Raw genomic sequence first — 18065 nt, forward strand, 5'->3', positions numbered from 1 at the left:
TGTGATTGATGTTTTAGCCCACCCCAGCCCGGCTGCTGGATGCAGTGTGTCCTTCCTGCCTCCCTCCTGCCAAGAGGCTGCTGTGTGCCCAAACCAAACAGCCTCCAAATCCCTCCTGTGGCACTGCCAGAGCCCTCCATGTCCTTCATCCCAGATGCTGCTCATCCCTGTGCCTGTGTCCCCTGTCCTGGGGAGCTGCTGTCCCACACCCTGTTGTGGGTGCTGCTTTTGCTGAACCCCAGGGAAAATGGGGAATTGAAGGATCTGCCCCTCCAGCGACCCCAGTGCTGGGCTGGAGGGACCCTCCAATGCGTGGGGGCAGCCTTGGGCACAGAAATTGCTGCTGCCAGGGATGCAGGAGCCAGAATCCAGCTGGTGATGGGGTGGGGGCCGTTGTGTGCCCTCCTCCTGCCCCAGCCCTCACCTCTGAGCTCTGCACCTCCCGCCAGGCGCGTCACAAATCCTCCTGATGGAAAATTGCTTGCTTTATTTTTCTTCCGATCCAAGGTAATTGGCATCTGTTGGTGTGTCCTCGGTCTCTATTTTTATCGGCCGTTTGCACGTTGACATCTCCACTCGCCTCATTATCCCCGCGCCTTTCAGACCCGCGGCTCTTTTATCGCTATTTAGATGCAAAGGAAATGACAAAAGAGGCCGTTCCCCCCTGTGCCCACCTGCTGGCACCTGTGGGGAGGCTCAGGCACAGCTCCTGCACTGGGACACGCGGTGACAAGTGCCAGCCCTGCCCAGCACCCCTCAGAGCCTTCCCTCTGCTGAGGGCATCGTTCATCTCAGCAGCTGCCCCTTGCTGGGGACTCTTGGGGTTGCCAGTGCTGTGTGTTTGCTAGTTTGTTGTATTTTGGGGGCTTTTCCAGAGCCCAGTGTGCTGGGATGGGTTTGAGGATGTTTATCCAGGGACTGCTGGTACCTGGGGGATGCCAACCCTGCGCCCACCTCCAGTGTGCCAGGGCCAGGCAAGTCCCTTCCCTGAGCTGCCTCCAGGCAGATGTTTTGGCAGATGTTTTTGGGGATGTTTTGGCTCTGGGAAGATGAAGCAGCAGGGCCAGATCCTCCCCAGGCATGATCAGCTTGTCCCCTTCATGTTCCTTCATGGTTCTGCACTCCCTGGGTACAACACAGGGAGATTCCCTGGTTTTGGGTGTCCCCAGTACCTGCAGCCCTGGCCCCATGCACCGCCTGGGCATTTTCTGCCACATGGGGAAAGCTTGGCAGCTCATGGAGCCAGTGAGCCCTGGGGCATCCCCCAGGGAATTCATGGCTGGGAGCCCCAGTGCATTCCCCAGGGAATTCACTGATGGCAGTGCAGAGCACTGCAAGAGCTGGCACTGCAAAAGCACTAAATTTCTGTCTCTTTTTCTCTCTTTTCTCCTGTTTTCTCTTGCAGTCACAGAGAAGGAGGTGCAGCAGTGGTGAGTGCCCGCCGTGGGGGTGAGCTGGGGCATGGGGCTGTGGGCAGGGGACAGGAGCTGGTGGCACTCAGGGCAGGGTGGGACATGCAGGAGGTGTGGGCAGTGCCCCTGTGTTGGGGTGCAGGTGCTGCATCACAGAGGGGAGAGCAGAAAACAGAGGGGTTTTCCTGGCACACCCTGTGCAAGGGCTGGGTTCTAGTGGCTCTTCCCTCCCCCTGTGAGCAGCCAAAGCGTGTGGGGACACGGGGACTGTCCAGCTGGTGACTGGGGCAGGAGGCTGCTGCTGTCCCTTTGGCAGCAGAGGCTCTCAGGGTAGGATTCACACTTTCTCTCACTCCATCCCCTCCGCCCCACCGAACACGGCGCCCTAGAAAAGCCACTGCTTCCCTTTCATCTCCCTATCCCACCAGTCAAGGTTTGCTTGCTTTATCTGTCTCTGCTCCTTCCCCCCCGCGATGAGTCATAGCTGCAGCAGATGAAGAAGATGTCACCGGCGCTTCTTCGCTTTCCCACCTCGCCACCCCCTTCCCCTCCTCCTCCAGCCCTTGTCCCGCTGCAGCGGGCGCCTGACAGATCTGGGCGAGGGCTTGCGTAACATCCCCGTGCCCCACGTGGTGCCCATGTGGTGCCACACGCTCCCTCCGTGCCCCCTGCACGGTGCCCACGCCCACGGAGCCACCGAGCCCCTTCCCTCCGGCCCGGCCGTGCTTGCCAGCCCTGCCCAGCCTGGAGCTGGCACCGAGGGCTTTTGGGGTGGTAAAGCATCGATGGGTTTTGGGAGTGACCTGGGCGGTGCCACCTGAGGACACAGGAACCTCGCTGAGTGCTTCATTTGGGGTGGTGCAAAAATTATCGCAGAATATCCTGAGTTGGAAGGGACTCACAAGCATCAGCATAAATCCAACTCCTGGTTCTGCACATGCCAAGAATGCCATGTCCCTGTGACTATTGTCCAAACACTTCTTGACCTCTGGCATGCTCGGTGTCATCACCACTTCCCTGGGGAGCCTCTTCCAGTGCCCAGCCACCCTCACAGACCTCAGTGGTTGCTGTGCCATTGTTTTTTTACCAGGGCACAGCTGCAGCGTGGCATCACTGCCAGACCTGGCTGGGCAGTGGGTCCCTGTCACCTCCCATGTCCCAGTGTTCAACACAAGCCTGGTTGTGGCCCCTGTGGGCTGGCAGCAGGTTGGAGGAGTGCAGTGGGCATCACTCGGTGTCACTGGTGCCACTCACTGCTTGTGTCATCACTCGGTGTCACTGGTGCCACTCACTGCCTGTCCCCTCTGCCACCCTCACCGTGGTGCCCACAGGGACCTCATCCACAGGGCTGGGGTGCTGTGGGTGGGTGATGGGAGTGATGGTGTTCACAGGGGTCCGAGGATGAGGGGAGAGATGAGGATCTGACTCCATGTTTCAGAAGGCTGATTTATTATTTTATGGTATATGTTATATTAAAACTATACCAAAAGAATAGAAGAAAGGATTTCATCAGAAGGTTAACTAAGAATAGAAAATGAATGATAACAAAGGCTTGTGACTGAGCCAGTCCGGACAGCTGGATTGTGATTGGCCATTAATTAGAAACAACCACATGAGACCAATCCCAGATGCACCTGTTGCATTCCACAGCAGCAGATAATCAATGTTTACATTTTGTTCTTGAGGCTTATCAGGCTTCTCAGGAGAAAAAATCCTAAGGAAAGGATTTTTCAGAAAATATCCTGGCTACAGATGGGAGTGACACAGGGAGCACCTGGGGACCTCCCCAGCTCCAGCCCACTGGGGAGAGCCTCCCAAATCAGTGGGGAGCCCTCGTGGGCCCATGCTGTGCCCTCCCTCCCCAGGTACAAGGGCTTTATCAAGGACTGTCCCAGCGGGCAGCTCGATGCCGCCGGCTTCCAGAAGATCTACAAGCAGTTCTTCCCCTTCGGAGACCCAACCAAATTCGCCACCTTTGTTTTCAATGTCTTCGATGAGAACAAAGTAAGTCTGGGATCCAGAGCTGGGTCCAGAGGGGTCAGGGCTGGGCCCAGGGTGGTGGTGGGTTGGGTTTGGGATGTGTCTGCCTGGCACTGAAAGAGCAGAATATTCCAGTGCTTCCCGGGGTGTGAAATCGCAGTGGTGCAGCTGGAGTGACCCCCTGTGCTTATTTTAGTTGGGGAGAATCGTGTGGGGAAGGGCAGTGAGGTGGCAAAGCAGGAAAGGAGAAGTGGTGTTCTGGTGCCCTGACAAAAGCTCATTCCTGTGGTGCCCCCTGCATTCCAGAGCTGCTCCTGCTGGGATGTTCTGGGTACCAGCAGCTGGATCACAGTGCTGGGGATAAACGTGCATCACTCCTCGCTCCCTGCTGCCTTTTGGGATGTGCCCCCCCTGAGGGCACCATGCACAGGGAGGGAGGACTGCCCCATGGGCAGGCAGGATTTTGCTGGGCAGGAATGGCAGCAGCAGCCTGACCCCTCCTTTCCTCGGCCAGGATGGGAGGATCGAGTTCTCAGAGTTCATCCAGGCGCTGTCGGTCACCTCCCGGGGCACGCTGGACGAGAAGCTGAGGTGTAAGTGCTGCCCAGGGGCTGCTGCTGGGCTCAGCCCCGCAGGGTGCTGGGTGTGTGTCCGTGTCCAGGTGGGGCCTCAGTCCCAGCCCCCTGGGCTGCTCTGTCTCACAGGGGCGTTCAAGCTGTACGACCTGGACAACGACGGATACATCACGAGGAACGAGATGCTGGACATTGTGGATGCCATTTATCAGATGGTGGTAAGAGGGGCAAGCAGGGCCTGCTGGGCTGCAGCTCGGCTCTGTGGGAATGCTGAAACACCCCCAGTTCCTTCTTTGGCCTTTTTTGGTGGGGGTTGTGACCATCATGGCCATCATGGCCAGGGCAGTGTCTGGATCTGGTCCTGAGGGTGGTTCTGGTGCCAGTGTTGTCCCCTTGCACCCTGTCCTGATGTGTGTGGGGGGACAATCCTCACCTGGGGACACCCTCCGGGCAGGGCACAGGTGGCTGTGTGACCTGGCCCTGTCCTGCTGCTGCAGGGGAACACAGTGGAGCTTCCTGAGGAGGAGAACACACCAGAGAAGAGGGTGGATCGGATTTTTGCCATGATGGACAAGGTGAGGATGCTTGAGGGCTTTTCCCCTGTGCCCAAGGGATTTAGGAGGTGCTGTGGGTGCCTTTGCTGCATCTTGACTCCTGCAGGTGCCTTCTTGTCCTGCCAACACAATATCCCAGCTGCTGCCAAGATCACTGTGGGATGCCCACATCCCTCTGGGATCCCTGTGTGCATTTCAGGGTCACTGTGGGATGCCCACATCCCTCTGGGTACCTGTACCCACTTCAGGGTCACTGTGGGATACCCACATCCCTCTGGGATCCCTGTACCCATTCCAGGGTCCCTGTGGGATACCCACATCCCTTTGGGATCCCTTTATCCATTTCAGGGTCACTGTGGGATGCCCACATCCCTCTGGGATCCCTTTATCCATTCCAGGGTCCCTGTGGGATACCCACATCCCTCTGGGATCCCTTTATCCATTTCAGGGTCACTGTGGGATACCCACATCCCTTTGGGATCCCTTTATCCATTCCAGGGTCCCTGTGGGATACCCACATCCCTTTGGGATCCCTTTATCCATTCCAGGGTCCCTGTGGGATACCCACATCCCTCTGGGTACCTGTACCCACTTCAGGGTCACTGTGGGATGCCCACATCCCTCTGGGATCCCTTTATCCATTTCAGGGTCACTGTGGGATACCCACATCCCTCTGGGATCCCATTTCAGGCTCTCCAGGGTGGCACTGTCCCCTCCATGGGTGACTCAGTGGGGAAGCTGAGGCTGAGGCAGCGGGCTGGGGAGGGTGCATGGGCCGGTGTGGCCGTGCCGGGTGCTCGGCTGGGTGCAGCAGTGCAGTGACAGGAGTGTTTTGCAGAATGCAGACGGGAAGCTGACGCTGCAGGAGTTTCAGGAGGGCTCCAAGGCCGACCCCTCCATCGTGCAGGCGCTCTCCCTCTACGATGGGCTGGTATAGTCCCGGGGCCGAGCGGAGGTGAGTGAGTGAGTGCAGCCCCAAATCCCCCATGCCCACCTCCCCCAGCACGGGCAGCTGATTCTCCTCTGCTGGAGCACCAAAACGTGGATATCCCCCCAAATCCAGCCAGGGGGAATGCTGCCCCCATTCTGATGGGTTTCTCCCAGTATCACAGAGCCCCCTGAGACCTCATCCCACGGAGATGGAAAGGTTTGCCTGCAGCACAGCTCGTGCCCTCAGCAGCAGATGTGGCTGCACAGGAGGCAGGGAGGCAGCTGGTGTGCTGGGGGCATGGGGACACTCCAGAGACAGATTATATTAAATGGTTTATTTATCTTTTATCTTATTATGTTATGCCCTGGAGCTGGTTTGGCACGGCAGTGCCAGGGACACTGGTTCACAGCATCGTACAGGTGCTGGGCTGAGCATCCCACGGTCCTTTCCGTGTTCTGTGGAGCTGTGCAGAGTCCCTTGCAGTGTTTTTGGTCATCACAGCCCAGGAGTGTGCTGGGGGTGGGATGTTTTTAACCCCACCGGAGTTTTGTGATTTTCAATATCTGTTCTGTTTCCTGAGATGGTGCTGCCCTGAGATGCCCACAGGGATTTCTGGCCGCGCTTCTCACCCCGTTTCCCTTCTCCCCGCCTCTCCTGCAGATGCCTGGGGGAAGATGCTCTCCGTGCCATCCGACCACCGCCGTGCGAAGCTTGCCTGTCCCTCCCGGCCTCCCTTTGTGTCCTGCGAGCAAGGAGTGCCCTCAAAGCGCGAGCTCAGCCCTCTCCGCGCTCCGAACCAGCCGCTGCCATCGCCCAGCTCCGCTTCTCCCGAGCGCTCCCCGCGCCAGGGCCGGCTCTGGGCGGCAGCGCGGGGCTCGGGGAGCGCTGGGGCAGAGCCCCTCGAGCCCCTCTGCTCCCTTTGCCCACAGCTCCGGGTGGCACCGCGGATGCGCCGGCGGGGAGGAGCCCCAAGGTACCGGGGGCGGCCGGGGAGGCACCGACGGCCGCTGGGGACAGAGTCCTGGCGTCACCCGCGACGCCGCTGGCAGCCCGGCTCGGCTCACTAGGGATATATATTATATTATTATTTTATTTTTTTTCTGGTGAGACAGTATTGTGCTTTTTTTTTGGTTTGGTTTTGTTTTGTTGGATTTTTTGTTTTTTTTTTTTTTTCCCCCCCTTCCGGTGGAAAAAAAGTGAGGCTTTTTTTTATATGCCTATCTCGACGATCGATATCCTTATTTATTTGTTGTAAATGTTGCTGCTGTGTTTTGTCTCTCGTGTGTGTGTGTGTGTGTCCACCCACTCAGGTGAGGATTTGTAAGGTTTACGTGCTCGTACACTATTGCGGGGACCCGGGAGCCTGCAATAACAATGAAGCCAAAAATCTGCCTTCCCCCTCTCCTCCCACCCCTCACATCCCGAGCTCCGTGGGCTGGCTGCTGTTTGGAGGGGATGCTGTAGCTTCTTTTCCTCTCCCTGTTCCCCCGTTCCCTGCATTTTCCTGTTCACCCTCTGGGGGCTCAGTGAGGGCTCACTCAGCCCAAACTCTGAGCAGACCAAGCTCCATCCCTCAGCTGGGCAGGGTGAGGAAACTGCTGGGCGCCAGAACATCCTTGTTTCCTTCATTCCCTTCATTTTCTCACTGCATGAAAAAGTATTAATGGAGCCCAGAGCTGGGTTTTGCTTTCAGGCAGATTCCTTTGCTGTGCTCTGCTTTGCAATGGTGGGAAGGTGTTTGGTGGTGGCTGTGACCCACCCTGTGTGCTGGAGGGGCAGCTTTGCTCTGTCTGGCTGGGACAGGGTGACAGGGGAGTGCCAGGCTGGGCTGAGCACAGCTCAGGGTGTCTCCTTTCCCCACCACTCCCATGGGACGTGGGAGGATTTGCTGTGACCCCAAATGGAGCTGCTTGTGTCCACCTTGGAGGAGGCAAAGGGCTGGGAATTTACACCTGGGGACACTGAGCTGCAGCCTCAGGCCTGCAGGGCCCCTCCAAACTCCATCAGCACCCAGCTCCCCTCTGGGATGTGCCCCCAGCTCAGCCCACACCGTGGGGCACAGTTGGCATCTCTGCTGGAGTAAAGGAGAGTTGTGAAGAAAAGGAGATTTGTGAAAAGGAGAGCTGTGCATCCCCTCAGGAGCAGAGTGCAAGAAGCCTCTGGGGCCCCTGAAGCCACCCTGGGGCCTCACCCTCCCATCTCTGGCCCAGCTGATGGCAGCAGCATCTTCCCACCCAGCTGTGTCCCAGCTGCTGCAGCTGAGCCCAGACACAGGACTGTCCCCTGCAGGGGGAGGTGACATCTGCCCGTGGGGGACAGTGTGACAGTGTCTCAGCATGCAGGAGACAAGGTGGTGCCCCAGCATTTCCTGAGTCCTCCTGGCATGGCAGGGACAGATGTCCCAGCCAAGGGGTGCTGGTTCTTCACCGAGCAGCCCCACTCCCCAGCTTTGGGATTTTGTGCTTGTGGAACTTCTTGATGCCCATAAAAACCACCTTTCCCATCCCCAAGGAGACTGACCTCACATCCACGTGCAATATTTCTGCCTCTGCTGCAGTTCCTGCCCTGAGGATGCCCCTGTTTCACTGTGGGGGTGCTTCTGGAGGGGGTCCCTCACTCACTCCCATGGAAACCTCCTTCTCCTTGTTGCTCTGTGGCCAAAATGCAACTCTCTGGGGTAGGTTTTTGCAGTGCCTGCAACTTGTTGAATGCTCATCTGCCAGACTGGTCCCCTCCTGGTGCCAATCAATGTTCCCAATGAATGTGACACTGCTGTAATCACCTGTGCTGATGAATGATGGCCCCTGCCACGTTTGACAGAGTTCCCAGGCAAAGGCAAACCTCATTCACTCTGACACTGTTCCCCTGGAAAGCTTTCCATTTTTGGAGGACTGTCATGGGTTGAGCTCCATCAGTGCCCACAGATGTGTCCCCAGGGATCAGCCCTGCCAGGGCTCCTGGCACACTGCATTTTGCCCCAGTGTTCCCCCTTGGCTGTGGATTTGGAACCCTGGCTTGGATGCTCCTTGTCCCACTTTTGGGGAGCACTGAGGGCCCCCAGTTCCTCCTGACCACCAACCACCAGGATCTGCAGTGTCTTGGTATCACTGAGAATAAGGCTTGGAGCATCTTGTGCTTGGAAATGTCAGCCTTAACCTCCTCGTGCCTCAGTTTCCCCTCAGTGGAGTGGCTGGGGTGAGCCCTCCCCTCTGAAAGCAGTGTGGGGTCTGTGCTGGGTGTGGCTCAGGGCTGTGGGCACGGGGCTTGGCAGGACCCACCGGGCACTGCGGGACAGCAGGAACAGTGCAGGGAACGCTGGGTTTGTCAGGGGTCTGTAATCCCAGCCTTGTCTCACACCTGCTCATGATGGAACAGGCAGCGAGCCCTGCTTTGTCTCTGTCTGTGCTCGGGTTCCTGGCCTGTCCCAAACAGAGCCCTGGCCATGGGAAGGGGGCCCACAGCACAGCCAGGCAGAGGTGAGGCTCCAGCCCTGGTCACTGTGGCATGTGCCCCCTCTCATTTGTCCCTGTCAGTGTTGCCCCATTAAATGCCATGTCTGTACTTTCCTTTCTTTTCACTTTTCTGTCTGTGTGCTGACTGTTGCTGCTTTGTGTCCGTCTTTCCTTGAGCTCTGGGGCTGGGCTGGGCTGAGCTGTTTCCCCCAGGAGCAAGAACGTGGGAGGGGGCTCTGGGGGAAGATTCCCCCCCTGCCCTCTCCTCACAGCACAAACCAGGACCCAGGAGAGAGAGAAGGGAAGGGTTTTTCCCTTAATTTAATTAATGCAATTGATAACGAGACCAGGCTGGCCCCAGGAGCGCTCTCCACTGGGTTGGTGCAGGGGGGTGTTTGCTCATGGGGGACCCCAGCCCCTGTTTGTGCCAGGTGCCAGCTGCATCTCACCCTCCGTCAGAGGAGCCTGTTGGTTCTTCCTGTGCCATCAGGACACCCCATTCCTGTGGGATGGGAGGATCCCAGCCCAGGTCACTGCTCCTCGCTGGGATGCAGGGATGCAGCTCCCAGAGGGTGGAATTGTCCTGGGGTCTTGGGATCTGGGTTTGAGCCCCTCTTGGAGCAGGGCCAGGCATGGTGTGGGGGCAGTGGAATCACTGGCAGAGCTGCCCCCTTGCCATGTATTTAGGGCTGGGGGTCATTTGGGTGGGCTCAGTGTCCCCATCCAGGGAGGAGATTCAGTGAGAGCATCTTTCACCTGTCCTCCCCAAGGGCATTGGAGGGGAGGGTCTGGCTGGGACAGAAATAAGGGCTGAGGGCAAAGCAGGGAGCTGATGGCTCCAGCCTCAGTGCACAGTTCTGGGGTCTCAGTTCCACGTTTCAGCCCTGCCCATTCCAGCGGCGCTGCAGCAAAACCATCCTTCCCTTCTCTCTCTGCTCCCCTGGCCACCAGCCCTGGGCTGGGTGCCCTGTGCCAAGGGGTGAGCCCTGCCCTGGGGGTGGCTGAGCCCTGGGCTGGGAAGCAGCAGCTCCAGCAAAGAGCCTTGTTTGTGGAGATGAAGCCTGTGTGTGTCTCGGCTTGCATGCCCCGCTGCCTTGTCTTGAGATGAATTCAAGAGCAAACCAAGCAAATGAAACAGTTTAATAACAGAACAAAACAAAACCCAGGAACTTTGTGACAGTGGAAATAAAAGCTTAATGACAGTAATGAAGTGGCAGTGGTTTGTGATGTGCTGTGGGATATGGGGGGGATCATGGGGGTCCCCAAAGCTGCCCTGGCACCTGGTGGGGCTGGGGGTGCCACTGTCCTGTGTCCCAAGCCCAGGGCAGTGATGGCACCAGCACAGGTATAAATAGGGATGCCCTGGGCTCTGTGGGCAGGCACTGTGCCCACACTGTGATGAGCTGCCAGGAATCAGCTCCAGGCATCCCGTACAGGGCTTTTCCCACCTCCTTTTACCCAGACACAGCTTTCCCTGCTGGGTCCCATCCTCACACAGTGCCTGCACCCCTTTTTCTTTGTGCAATGAAGACGCAGCCATGGGCTCCGTCCCTGTCCCCTCTGAGCCCCCTCACTGAGGCAGCAGGCTGGGAGCCATTGGGTCACTGTTGGCACACAGTGCCTGCAGAGGAATCCTGATACAAATATTCCACAATCGTGTCCCAGTGCCTGGCGGTGCCCCTTGGCAGCCCCCCGCTCCTGGCAGGGCTCTCAGGGGGCTCACAGCCTCTCACGTGCAGCCTTGGCCATTCTGCTGTGCCAGCTCTCCTGGAAACGAGCCCTGCGAGGCCTCCCTGGCAGCCACGGCCCCGTGTCTGCTCCCCTAACGAGCCTGGCGGCTAATTGTTCTCAGGAGGCCAGAGGAGATGCCCTAATGGTCTGAACAAGGGGGCTGTGTTTGTGCAGGGGGTTTTGTGCGGGGGTGCTTTGTGCCAGCACATGGTGGGAGCTCCCAGGGATTCCTCCCCTGTGCCATGGGGCGGGCAAGGGCAGGCACAGGCTCCAAACCACGCCGGTCACCCAGCAGGGAAGGGGTTAAAGCCCAGCTAACAGGTGGGACTGGGAGCACTGGTGGGTGTGGGAAGGGCTGGCTGGGATTAATTTGGTGATGAGGAGAAGCTGTTGGGGTTTATTTTGTGCCAGCAGCGTTGGTGCTCCCTGCCAGGGTGTAGGATGGAGCTGGGGATGCTCCGAGGTAGGTTTGGTGGCACTGTGGGGCTGGGAGTGCAAAGTCTGGGGGTGTGCAAGCCCTGGTTGTGGGACAGGAGGGGAGCAGGCCACTGGCACAGCCCCAGGGGCACGAGTATCATTGCTCTGCTATGATTGTCCTTGCCTGCTCTGAAGCTGAGCTGGGCTGGGCCATGCTTGCAGGGACAAAGAAATGCCCAGGGCGGTCCCACTGTCCTGTGTGTGGGTTTTGAGGTGGGTGATCTCCAAGGTGCCCCATCTCCCGTGCCCGGGAGGAGCAGGGCTGCCGTGGGGGTGCAGGAGGTGCGTGCCCAGCCTCACCTGGAGCCGGCGTTTGGCCGTGGCTGTGCCCTGGCTGTGCTGCGGGGGAGTTGAGCAAGAGCGGAGCATCCCAGCGGAGCAGCGTGAGCTCAGCGCCGCCGGACCCGGCCAAGCGCTGCCTGTCCCAGCCCAGCCCCGGCCCGGCTCTGTCTGTGCTCTGCGGGCTCTTTGCTCCCTGTCCGTGGGGTGGCTGAGCCCCCACAGAGCCCCCTGCCCCCCGAGCCCCCTCACAGACCCCCATTCCAGGCCCCTTTGCCCAGCAAGGGGGGGTTTGGGTCCTTGGGGCTCCTTTCACAGCTGTGTCTCCCCCGCTGGGGTTTGGCAGGGTTTCCTCACAGGTGCTCGGCCGTGACCCCCGTGTCCTCCCCTAACCCCAGCAGAGCAGGGTCTCTCTGAGCCAGGGGGTCAGGGCAGCGTTTCTGCCAACCCCGTGTGCTGCAGGCTCTGCTTCCCAACCCCTGCATCCCCATCCCGCTTCCCTCCAGCTCCCACCCACCTCCCCGCCGCGTCGCTGGCTCCAAAATTCCGCTTTTTCCCTCCCTCCCTCCCTCGCTCGCTGCTCCCTGCCAGAAGCCGAGCGCTGGAGGAGCAGGTCCGCAGCTGCGGAGGGCTGGGCGTTCCCTGCCCGGGTCCCCTCGCTGTCCCCGCCGCGTGTGGCCCCTCGCACAGCGCGTCCCCCCCTCGCTGCTGCCGGACGGACCCCGCGGGGAGAGCGAGGGGCGCTCCCGACCCCTGAGCGTGTCCCCCGCCAGCCATGCCGCCCCACGGAGGGGCGCTGGTGGCTCTCTGCACGCTGCTGGCCCTCGGTGCGGCCGAATCACCCCCGGGATGGGCCACTCTGGCCTTCGTGTTCGATGTCACCGGCTCCATGTACGACGACCTGGTGCAGGTGATGGACGGCGCCTCCCGCATCCTGGAGCGGACGCGCAGCCGGAGCACCAAACCCATCGGCAACTACGCCCTGGTGCCCTTCCATGACCCAGGTAGGTCCGGGACAGGCTGAGGGTGTGTCCTGCCCTGGAGGGGCTGCGGGGAGCTGGGCTGGGTCTGTGTTTGAAGCGTGCACTTCACAAGCGCTTGCGCTGCCCCTTCTCCCTGTTTTTAATGCCCTGGTGGCTGCTGTGGTGAGGATGGCACCTCAGCTGCTGGGCTGGGGCTCCCCAAGGCATCCTGTGGGCACAGGGTGGGTTGTTTTTCTCTGTATTAAACCCGGGGGTGCTGACACTTTGCTGTGGGTGGCTCTTCCCCTTCCATCCTGCTCCAATCTCCCTGGAGTAACCACGGGGGAATTTCTGTCCAACTCCTCAATGAGCTTCCAGGTCACCTCAATAAAAACACCACTTGCTAAGAGGCTTTGGTAACTTGCTGTGAGACCAGAATAATTTCTTTCTGCCCCTACTTTTGTCCTATTTGTGCACGCTCATGTAAGTGCAGCTGCTCCCCAAAAGAGCTCAGGCCTCCTACAAGGCGAGAGGGACCCAAGCTTTATTTTCAGTAGAAACATTGATCTGAGTGAAACCATTGGAGCCAGACAGGGAAGGAGGCAGAGGCAGTGAGTTGATTCCTGCATTGCTTTGCTGGGAGCCTCCCCAGCAGAAAAGGGCACAGAGTTTGCAGCTTACCCTGACTGGGACCACCCAGCATGTCAGGAGCAATTCCTGGGTGTGGGAATAGTCTGCCAAAGCAGTCACAGTGTGGGCGCAGGGGCTGGTCTGCCCAAAGCCACCTGTCTGCTGGTGCCAAGCCAGGGTAGATGCTGGACCCTGAGTCTCACAGGTGCCAGGAGCACCAGCAGTGTGGGTGGCATAGGAAGGAGCTGGTGCTGGGCTCGGGGGACTGAGTGGTGGCATCTGTGTGCTCACAGAGGTGGGACCTGTCACCCTCACCACGGACCCTCAGCTCTTCCAGCAGCGCCTGCGGGAGCTCCATGTCCAGGTAGGCAAACCCAGCCCCAGGCTGCTGTGCCAGGCCTGGGCACTGCACGGTGGTGGGTTCTGGGGGCAATCCCTGCATCCCCCACAAGTGTGATGGGGGTTCAGGCTGAGCCAGCCTGGCTGGGGGCTGCACACAGGGCTGGGGGTGGAGAGGATGGGTGATACTGGTGCTGTGCCCCAGAGTCCTGCAACAGGGCAGAGAATTCCCAGTCCACACCTCTTATGCTGATCCCAGAAGCGTTTGCACAGACTCTCCATGGAACCAAAAATCTCTTCTACAACCACTGCCTGATAATTGAGTTTTTAATTTCTGTCTTTTTCATTATTATTATTTTAAATTACTTTGTCTGTTTTCTACCAGCTGAAATGTTCCCCGGGAGCTTAATCCTGCTTTATCCATCCCCACTCTTGCCCTGCCTCCTGTGAATTGCTAAATCCCTGTGGCTTTTCCCTTCGGACGCAGCTGTTTTGGCAGGAGCTGTCACGCTGAGGCTGCAAATGCTTTCCCAGCCCTTTGGGGTGCCAAGCCCTGGGAAAGTGGGAGCTGGTGCTCTCTGAGGCTTCCCTGGGCTGGCTGGCACAGGTGTGCCCACTGAAGGTATCTGTGGGAAGCCAGCGGCTTCTGTGGGCACGGATCCCCAGATGGGTGCTTTAGTGAGGTAGGGCCGGGTCCGTGTGATCCTCAGTGTCCCTGCAGTTCCATCCCACGGTAAAATGAGGCTGTTTCTGGCCGTGGGCATCCCCCGGGGGGGATCCTGCCGGCATCTGAGCCCTGGGTGTCCCGGTGCCTGTGCCACGTCCCCGCCTGTGTCCCCCAGGGCGGGGGGGACTGCCCGGAGATGAGCGTGGGCGCCATCAGGGTGGCTGTGGAGATCTCCCATCCCGGCTCCTTCGTCTACGTCTTCTCGGATGCTCGGGCCAAGGACTACGAGCAGCAGGAGGAGCTGCTGCGGCTGCTGCAGCACAAGCAGAGCCAGGTGAGCGGCCCCGGCTCCTGCGACAGCGGCGCCGCGTCGCTGAAACACAGCCATGAAACCCCGGCCCGGGGGAATTCTGCACCCCTCGATGTCCTGGGGTGCTGGTGGATGCCAGCTGTGTCCCTGCCGTGGGTTGCTGTGGCAGGTGGTGTTTGTGCTGACCGGGGACTGCGGGGACAGGAGCCACCCCGGGTACCGCGTGTACGAGCGCATCGCCGCCACCAGCTCCGGGCAGATCTTCCACCTGGACAAGCAGCAGGTGACAGAGGTCAGTGGGGACACCTGGCCCCTTGTGCTGGAGTGAGGCTGTGCTGGCTGGGATGGGCAGATCCGGGTTTGACCCTCCCCTGACTGCCCGCAGGTGCTGAAGTGGGTGGAAGAGGCCATCCAGGCTTCCAAGGTCCACCTGCTGTCCACGGACCACGAGGATGGTGGGGAGAACACGTGGCAGGTCCCCTTGGATCCCAGCCTGAAGGAGGTCACCATCTCCCTGAGTGGGCCTGCCCCAGGGATCAGGGTCCAGGATCCAGCAGGTAGGAGCTGGGAGAGGGACAACAAGGGGAGGTGGGGCTTTGGCCCCCACAAAGACCTCAGGTGAGGACAAGCAGCAAGGGGTTCACTGAATCCTGCCCTAAAACTCAAATGAAAAGGTGATGAGCTACAAAGCCCTCAGTGAACACCAGCACACCTCCCCGCTCCCCTCCCAGGCTGGCTTTGCCTCTGCCTTTGAGGGATTTCCCTGGCTGTGAGCTGTGATGGGCTCTGCACTGCCCGGGGCCTGAGACACTCACTTCTGTTACAGGAAAGGTCCTGGAGAAAGGCCAAGGTCTGAGGGAGCTGCTCAGCATCCCCAACTCAGCCATGGTGGTGGCCCTGGAGCCCTACGAGCCAGGGACGTGGCTGGTCACGGTAGGCTGCTGGCAGACTGCACATCCCCTGCCTCTCCCTGGTGGATGTTTAGCTTGCCAGGCTTTGCCAGGTGTGGACCATCCCCATCCACCTCCAGTTAAAGATGTACGAGCGGGATAAAAGGGGCAGCTGCAACCTCTCCCTTCCCTGCCCTCAGTGCTTCTCAATCTGCTTCCAGACCCAGAGCAGCGGCCGCCACTCTCTGAGGATCACGGGCATCAGCAATGTTAATTTTCAAGCCAGTTTCTCCACGCAGCCGGAGTTCGACGCCGTCCAGCGTGGAGAGCGGCCGGTGCAGGGTGAGGGTGGCGCTGCCCGGGGCTGGGTGCCGCATTTGGGCGATTTGCAGCCGGGAATGTGGTTGGTGGAGTTTTCCCTCCCCCTTTGCAGGTCTGCCCATCTCTGTGCTGGTGAACTGCAGCGGTCTGAGGCCGCCTGGGCGCCTGCAGGAGATCGAGCTGTTCAACACCTCGGGCCACGTCCTGCTCTCGCTGCCCGTGCAGCCGCTCCTCAACTCCTCCTCTGGCCCCAGCGCGCAGCTCTGGGTGGGCTCGCCGCTCTGGGTGCCCCCGGGGGACTTTCTGCTGAAGGTGAAGGGTGAGGATGGCCAGGGCCACCCCCTGCACCGCCTCTCGGGGGTCACCTACACCAGCGTGGTCCCCGGTGAGTGCAGCCCGCGGGTGCTGAGCAGGGAGCAGAGGTTGCGGCGCTGCCTCTGCTGTGGTTTCTCCTCGGTCATCCTGCTTCCAAGGGTGCTGTACATCTGCACACCCCCAACACCTTCCAGGTCTGCCCAAAGTGAACATCTCCAGCAATATCCAGGCTTACAGCCGTGAGCCACAGCTCATCTCCTGCTCTGCACGGAGTGAGATCCCTTTCCAGCTGCAGCTCAGCCGTGGCAGGAGGAAGCTCGGGGAGGAGCAGCTCTTCAGGTGAGCCTCTGGTATGGCCCAGTGGGCCCCAGGAGGGTGCCATGTGGGTCCCTGAGCTGTGCCAGATGAGGGGGTGCTGTGTGCTGGGTGAGTGCCTTCAGGTTCTGAGCATCCCAAGAGGAAAATCCCAAGGGACAGGTCTGCATCAAGCGGGGATGCGCCTCTGCCTGACTCAGATGGAAAAAAAGCCCCAGGGAGTAGGACCAGGATGGTGGCACTGCAGTCCCAAGGTGGGAGTGATCCATATTTCCTTCTCTCCCTTTTTGCAGGCTTTCAGGGAACATCAGCTGGTTGATCCCTGCAGTGTCTGAGGGTGATGAAGGCTTTTACGAGTGCACGGCCACGAGCAAGGTCGGCGTGTCCCGGGCCCGTGCCTACCTCTCTGTCTCAGGTGGGGGCTGCTTGTGCCAAGCCTTGGAGCCCTTCCCCTGGCTGGGCACGGGCTCCTTTCACCCAGGCATCCATCCCTTGTTTGTAGAGCCACCACCACGCCTCATCACCCCAGGCAACATCACGGCTTCACCGGGGCAGAACGTGGTCATGTCCTGCGTGGTGCTGGGGGACGTGCCCTACAACCTGACCTGGAGCTGGGACGGGAAGGTGGCACAGCCAGGGGCTGGCAGGGCCCGGCTGCTGCAGAACAGCTCCCTGGAGATCAGCCACGTGCAGCCGGGGGACGGGGGCCTGTACGAGTGTGTGGCACGGAGCGCCCGTGGCACCGCCACTGCCTCGCTGTGGCTCTTCATCCAGGGTGGGTTGTGCCCCTGTGAGGGACCCTGCCCCATGGGGATGGCACCTGGAGGCTGAGCCCTGCTCCCACCCGTGCAGAGGCGCCCTGGGTGAAGGTGGACCCCAGTCCCCAGCGTTTCAGCAGGGGCCAGGAGCTGCGGCTGAACTGCACGGCCGGGGGCCACCCCCAGCCCCAAACCACGTGGAGGCGCTGGGGCTGGCCTCTGCAGCAGGATGAGAGGTAACCCTGGGGAGCCAGGAGCCTCCACGCTGGTGTCCCACAGGGATGGGGCTCCCTTGCAGGGATGTGTGAGGTGAGGGAGGGAGGCCTGGGGCTGTCAGAGAGAGCTCTGGGAAGAGGGAGGCATTGCAGTATCCCAGCCCCTGCTCCTGAGATGCTTGGCATGCTGCTGGCCTTAATTTCCTATATTTATTTTTAAGCTGTCCTGCCTTATCCAGGTCACTGTCCCCACTTTGCACACCTGGTGTGAGCTCAGGTCTCAAAATACTCCTTGTACTTCTCCTTAATTTCTGCTGCTTTTTGCCTTTCAACTCCTGCCTGTGTCAGGCTGTGAGTGCAGGGTTTCACTTTGGGGAAGGCTTTTGAGGTGAAAAGAGCCCAATTCTCAGTGCTTTTCCCTGCTTCAAAGCAAAGTCCCTCCCTGCAGCAGCTGGCTCTCAGTGCTGACCCACATCCACCACATGCCCAGCATGGCCTGAAACCTGCTCATTTATATCCACACATTTTCCATCATCCCTGTTTCCACAGGGCTCCTTTCTGCCTTTCTCTCCCAATTGCTGCAGGGTTTTCAGGGATGCTGAGGGTTCCCTGCACATCAGCTCTGCTGTCCCAGAGGATGCAGGGAATTACAGCTGCTATGCCAGCAGCACTCTGGGCTGGGATGAGCAAGTGATCACCCTGGAGTTCACTGGTACTGGTGGCACACTGGGAATGGGGCTGTGTGTGATAAAGGGTGTGATAAAGGGTGTTGGGAACAGCACAGTAGGAATGGGGCTGTGTGTGATAGATAGAATTGAGGGTCAGCACATTGGGGATGGGGCTGTGTGGGATAAAGGGTGTTGGGAACAGCACACTGGGAATGGGCCTGAGTGTGATGGAGGGAATTGGGGTCAGCACACTGGGAATGGGGCTGTGTGTTAAAAAAGGGAAT

General features: G+C 59.5%; 2 protein-coding genes across 2 annotated transcripts in view; both read left to right on the forward strand.

Annotated features, from left to right (window-relative positions):
* The window catches only part of NCS1 (neuronal calcium sensor 1), a 22004-nt gene extending 11894 nt beyond the window's left edge, over window positions 1-10110 (forward strand). Inside the window, exons 2-8 of the mRNA XM_063174748.1 lie at window positions 1406-1430; window positions 3278-3416; window positions 3907-3985; window positions 4097-4185; window positions 4465-4542; window positions 5360-5476; window positions 6113-10110. Coding sequence (XP_063030818.1) covers window positions 1406-1430; window positions 3278-3416; window positions 3907-3985; window positions 4097-4185; window positions 4465-4542; window positions 5360-5458 — 509 coding nt within the window. The 3' untranslated portion in view covers window positions 5459-5476; window positions 6113-10110. The remainder of the gene's footprint in view (window positions 1-1405; window positions 1431-3277; window positions 3417-3906; window positions 3986-4096; window positions 4186-4464; window positions 4543-5359; window positions 5477-6112) is intronic.
* Window positions 10111-11985: 1875 nt separating this feature from the next.
* HMCN2 (hemicentin 2) overlaps window positions 11986-18065 on the forward strand; it is a 36952-nt gene continuing 30872 nt past the window's right edge. The window contains exons 1-13 of the mRNA XM_063174749.1: window positions 11986-12395; window positions 13277-13347; window positions 14165-14323; window positions 14469-14591; window positions 14685-14856; window positions 15126-15232; window positions 15411-15531; window positions 15623-15895; window positions 16020-16164; window positions 16434-16555; window positions 16643-16915; window positions 16993-17134; window positions 17698-17825. Coding sequence (XP_063030819.1) covers window positions 12167-12395; window positions 13277-13347; window positions 14165-14323; window positions 14469-14591; window positions 14685-14856; window positions 15126-15232; window positions 15411-15531; window positions 15623-15895; window positions 16020-16164; window positions 16434-16555; window positions 16643-16915; window positions 16993-17134; window positions 17698-17825 — 2065 coding nt within the window. The 5' untranslated portion in view covers window positions 11986-12166. The remainder of the gene's footprint in view (window positions 12396-13276; window positions 13348-14164; window positions 14324-14468; window positions 14592-14684; window positions 14857-15125; window positions 15233-15410; window positions 15532-15622; window positions 15896-16019; window positions 16165-16433; window positions 16556-16642; window positions 16916-16992; window positions 17135-17697; window positions 17826-18065) is intronic.

Source organism: Melospiza melodia, chromosome 22, assembly GCF_035770615.1.
Source record: "Melospiza melodia melodia isolate bMelMel2 chromosome 22, bMelMel2.pri, whole genome shotgun sequence".
NCBI classification, from domain to species: Eukaryota; Metazoa; Chordata; class Aves; order Passeriformes; family Passerellidae; genus Melospiza; species Melospiza melodia.